This window comes from Alexandromys fortis, unplaced genomic scaffold, assembly GCF_014885135.2.
Source record: "Alexandromys fortis isolate MF-2015 unplaced genomic scaffold, M_Fortis_MF-2015_v1.1 scaffold_428, whole genome shotgun sequence".
Classification (NCBI taxonomy): Eukaryota; Metazoa; Chordata; class Mammalia; order Rodentia; family Cricetidae; genus Alexandromys; species Alexandromys fortis.
Window position 1 is genome coordinate 178951 of NW_026068297.1, and position 4759 is coordinate 183709.

Consider the following 4759-nt stretch of genomic DNA (forward strand, 5'->3'; position numbering starts at 1 on the left):
TATTTTTTTTTTTTCTTGTAAGGAGGATGGAGCAAATCCACACTAAAAGGCCTTCTGGGTATTTCAGGTAGCCAACAAGAAGAATATTTTCTAAATAGACACTAGAATTGCACAAAAATGGCAGCTTCAGAGTAGGAAAAGAAAGAGGCCTAACACTTTACAACTGGTAATATGAACTGAGAGAGGTTCCTGGGATCTCAAAAGAGAAGTCCTCCACTGCCACCCCTGCTCATTAGCCCAGAACAAGGCAAGACAGAGTCCCAGTCTAAAAAAAGTTTCTCACTTCTTACTCGGGGAATGAGCTTTGTATAACAGTAACATGTTGAATTCCAAAAGCATTGCACTAGTGGAAACGTGCAGAGGCAGCCTCAGTTTCAAACAAGGTTTTTGTTCTCTGATTAAAGTGTTCATATCGTCTTCTTCTGTTTCTTCCAGCTGCTTTAATCACCAGCACCCTTCTAACATATTCTGTTCTTGTCCTTAGCCAGAGTCATCATGCCTCGTGGTCAGAAGAGTAAGCTCCATGCCCGAGCGAAACGCTCCCAGGCCAGAGGTGAGGCTCAGGCTTGCAGAGGTGCTCAGAAACCAGCAGAGGAAACCCCGGAGGCAGCAGAAGAGTCCTCTGCTGCCTCCCAGAGCCAGCCTGCGGCTGAGTCTTCAAGCACTCCAAAGGCTCCTCAAATAGCAGCACCATCTGCCTCAACTGCTCTGAGTATTTCTTCCTCTGAATCAGATGAAAGTTTCTGTGAGGAAAATGATACATATGAAGAAGAAGAATGCCGTTTTAAGATCAATCCCTGCCCCGGCAGCCTGCACCAAGATATGATAGCCAAAAAGGTGGTGGAGCTCTTACAGTGCCTGCTCCAGAACTTCTATATGAAGCAGCTTAGTACCAAGGAAGAAATGCTGAAGGTTATCACCAAGAAGTATGAAAAAGACTTCCCTGAGATCTTCAGGAAAGCCTCCGAGAAGCTCGAGGAAGCCTTTGCAATGGAAGTGAGGGAAGTCAACTCCAGTAAGCCCACATACAACCTCATCAGCAAGCTGAAGCTCCCCAACAATGGGAGGATTCGTGCTGGCAAAGGCTTACCCAAGACTGGTTTCCTGATGAGTGTCCTGAGTATCATCTTCGTTAGTGGCAATTGTGCCAGTGAAGAAGACATATGGAAAATCCTGAGGAAGAGGCAGATCTATCCAGGGAAGAAACACCGCATCTTTGGTGAGCCCCGGAAGCTCATGACCCAGTATTTTGTGAAGCTGAAGTACCTGGAGTACCGGCAGGTGGCCAACAGTGATCCTCCACGCTATGAGTTCCTGTGGGGTCCCCAAGCCTATGCTGAAATAAGCAAGATAAAAGTCCTGGAATTTTTGGCCAAGATAAATGAAACAACACCTAGTGCCATCGCTGACATTTACTTCAAGTCTTTGAAAAATGAGCAAGAACGAGCAGAAGCCCAAGATGAAGGCGGTTCTGATACCACTGACTGTTAGTGGAGATTCCCCAGTAAAATTACCGGAAAGTTCTTCCATCCCTTTTGATGTTTGAAGTTTTCCAGTCATTCAGATAAGGACATAAAGCATGAAAAAAGTTTTCTTGAAAATTTGAAATAATTATACTATTAGAAAGATGAAAAGATAGTCAAATCCAGTTTTTGTTCTCTGTTTTTACTATGTGGTTTGGTAAAGTTATCTGCAACTAAGTTTTATTCTTGACTTATAAAATAAATTTGAAGAAATTAAATGAACATTACTCAGAATTTGTTCTTACTAGCTATTCTCCAAATGTTCACTTAGCACACATTCTTTATAAGTCACTGATCAAACAGGGATGCTAAGATAAACTGTTAGCTTCTGCTTTTAGGATGTTTAAGTCTAAGAACTTCAGCTGAACCACTATGATGTTTAATTCATTTTTATTAGTTAAGGAAGATTGAAAAAAAAGTGTGAATGAGGGTTTTTCTTATGAAAGCCATTAAGTGGAAATATACTGAATTAAGAACATGGGATGTTGGGGGAAAAATTAAATAACATAACAGGATATAATAATAGTATATACCATTTTTTTGGTCTTGTAGTTGGTGGGATAATTGGACTTGCAAAAATAGTAAATACATAACCTCAGAAGATGTGCTTCAGAGTAAAGGTGCAAAATCTTTACGTCTTCTGGTTTCTATAATAAAATGTGAAATGGTTGGGAGCTATACCTCACCCTAACTGATACTTAATTTTTTAAAATTCAGAGACTAGGAACTACAAGTTCACATTGTCTAGAAGTCCAATTTCTGACATGATATACTTCCTAACCTATAGAGAAGAAGGGAGGAAAGAAAAGAATGAGGAAAGGGCCAGGGATTGAGGGAACATGAGGGAGGAAGATGGAAGAAGTGGAAGGGAATGGGAAAGGGAGAAGGAAAATGAGGAAGGAGTCAAAGGGAGGTAGGAGGAGATGAGGGGAGAGGGAAGAGGGAGGGAAAGCTAGGGGAGGATACAGGACAAAGGGAGGGAGGGAAGGAGAAGGGGAAAAAGAGAGATGGAAATATGGAGAGGGATAGAGGAAGAAAAAATTCTACTATTTTGTAATAGGTTTAGGAATCCACAAATGGTGGCCCACCATCACATCATCATTAAATTATAAATACTTCTGAAGTCCATCATTATAATGACACCACATTTTTGAGACAGGTTTTTGTGTGTGTGTGTGTGTGTGTGTGTGTGTGTGTGTAACCTTGGCTGTCCTGGAACTAGTTCTGTAGCCTAGGCTGAGCTTGAACTCACAGAGATCCATCTGCCTATGCCTCATGAGTGTTGGGATTAAAGGTGTGTACCACCATCATACAGTTATCTTTTTAATTATTTATTTTTATGGTGCTGAACTTGTCAAATTGGGGAAACACGAGTCAAATAATCTCAAGATACTTCTGAATAGAGTATTCTAAGGTTTTTCTTTATTAAAAGGTAAAACTCATGGGGCAAGAACAGGGGTCCAACATCAAGGTGTGGAGCGCAGGAAGAAGAGGCTGAACTGGCCATAACTGAGGCATTTTAGCCCCTTAAGTCACACCCCAACCTGGTACAGCCTCTTAAAGGTCATTGGCTGAAGGAGGTTCCCCATCATTTTTATTTTATGTGCATTGGTGTTTTACCTACATGTATGTCTGTGTGAAGCTCTCAGTTCCTGATGTAGGAGGGTCATCTGTCTATGTGTTATTTTCATTGGTTAATAAGGAAAGTGCCTTGGTCTTTTGATAGGCCAGCCCTTAGGTGGGTGGAGTAGACGGAACAGAATTTTGGGAGGAAGAAAGCAGAGTCAGGCAGATGCCATGACTCTTCTCTCTGAGAAGGACACTGGCTGGACTCATGCCAGTAAGCCACAGTCAAGTGGCAATACAGATATTCGAAATGGGTTAGATCAATATGTGATAGTTAGCCAATAAGGGACTAGAGATAATGGGCCAGGCAGTGTTTAATTGAATACACTTTGTGTGTTGTTATTTCAGGTGTTAAGTTAGCCGGGAGGGATCTGGGCAGGATGAAAAGCAAGCCTGCTTGCCTAGTCACTACATTTGGCGCTCCAACATGATGGACTAAATCCACTTAAAAACCTGAGAGGGCTTAAAAAGGAGAGAGAGGGAGTTTAACACAGCTTTTTTTTCTGTTTTCTAGGGTGTGCTGCAGAGAAGTTTTCGTGACTCAGCAGCCTTAGCAGGAAAAAAGCCACGCAATTTTAAAACGAGGCTTCCTGGGCCCTGCCGCCAGTGCAATCTCTAGCTATGGAGCATTTCTGGGCCCGGATGTTTATATGCCCACTCGGAATCGGGAAGAAAGTACTCTGAGACCATGCCAATGGCTCAGCACTCCCTACCTGCAGTTGGGCAGGTGGCGGGTTCAGTTTACTAGGTGTGCACAAGCGGGAGAGCATGGCAGATTCCCACCACCATACACAGAGATGTTTCTAGGATGTGCAGTGGTCTGCCTGGCAGATTAGGTCGTAACTGAGATAAAAAGCTCATTCTCAGAGTTAAAGTGCTGAGTGTGGCTCCTACCTGGAGGTGAAAAAAAAATGCACAGTTTTAAAATGTGGCCTCCTAGGCTGTGCTGCCACCACAATCTCTACCATCACGATCTCTGTCTGGCTCTTGTGGGAGACTGAGCTTTTGAAAGGAGCATTTGGAGTAAAGGGCTAGGGTTTGTTTGATAGCAACTAGACTCACTGTGTGCCTAAAAGGGGGGCATTGCCTGCTGTGGCCCTGAGGCACAAGCAGCTCCACCACGCTAGCAGTGCACGGCTCAGAGGCACAAGTGGCTCCGCTATGCTGGACAGGGCGGGCCAAGCAGGCAGTACTTGTTTTTGACCTAGGAATGTCACAGCTTAGATTTTTTTTTAAATTTATTTATTTATTAAAGATTTCTCTCTCTTCCCCAACGCCGCCTCCCCTTTCCCTCCCCCTCCCCCAATCAAGTCCCCCTCCCTCGTCAGCCCAAAGAGCAAGCAGGGTTCCCTGCCCTGTGGGAAGTCCAAGGACCACCCACCTCCATCCAGGTCTAGTAAGGTGAGCATCCACGAAACTGCCTAGGCTCCCACGAAACCAATAGGTACAGTAGGATCAAAAACCCATTGCCATTGTCCTTGAGGTCTCAGTAGTCCTCATTGTCCACTATGTTCAGTGAGACTGGTTTTAACCCAGGCTTTTTCAGACCCAGGCCAGCTGGCCTTGGTGAGTTCCCAATAGAACATCCCCATTGTCTCAGTGTATGGGTG

General features: G+C 43.9%; 1 protein-coding gene across 1 annotated transcript; it reads left to right on the forward strand.

Annotated features, from left to right (window-relative positions):
- Positions 1-495: 495 nt before the first annotated feature.
- LOC126494963 (melanoma-associated antigen B3-like) lies at positions 496-1548 on the forward strand. Its single transcript, XM_050132556.1, has one exon. It carries the CDS (start codon positions 496-498, stop codon positions 1489-1491), a length of 996 nt encoding a protein of 331 aa, XP_049988513.1. The 3' UTR covers positions 1492-1548.
- The last annotated feature ends 3211 nt before the right edge of the window (positions 1549-4759 follow it).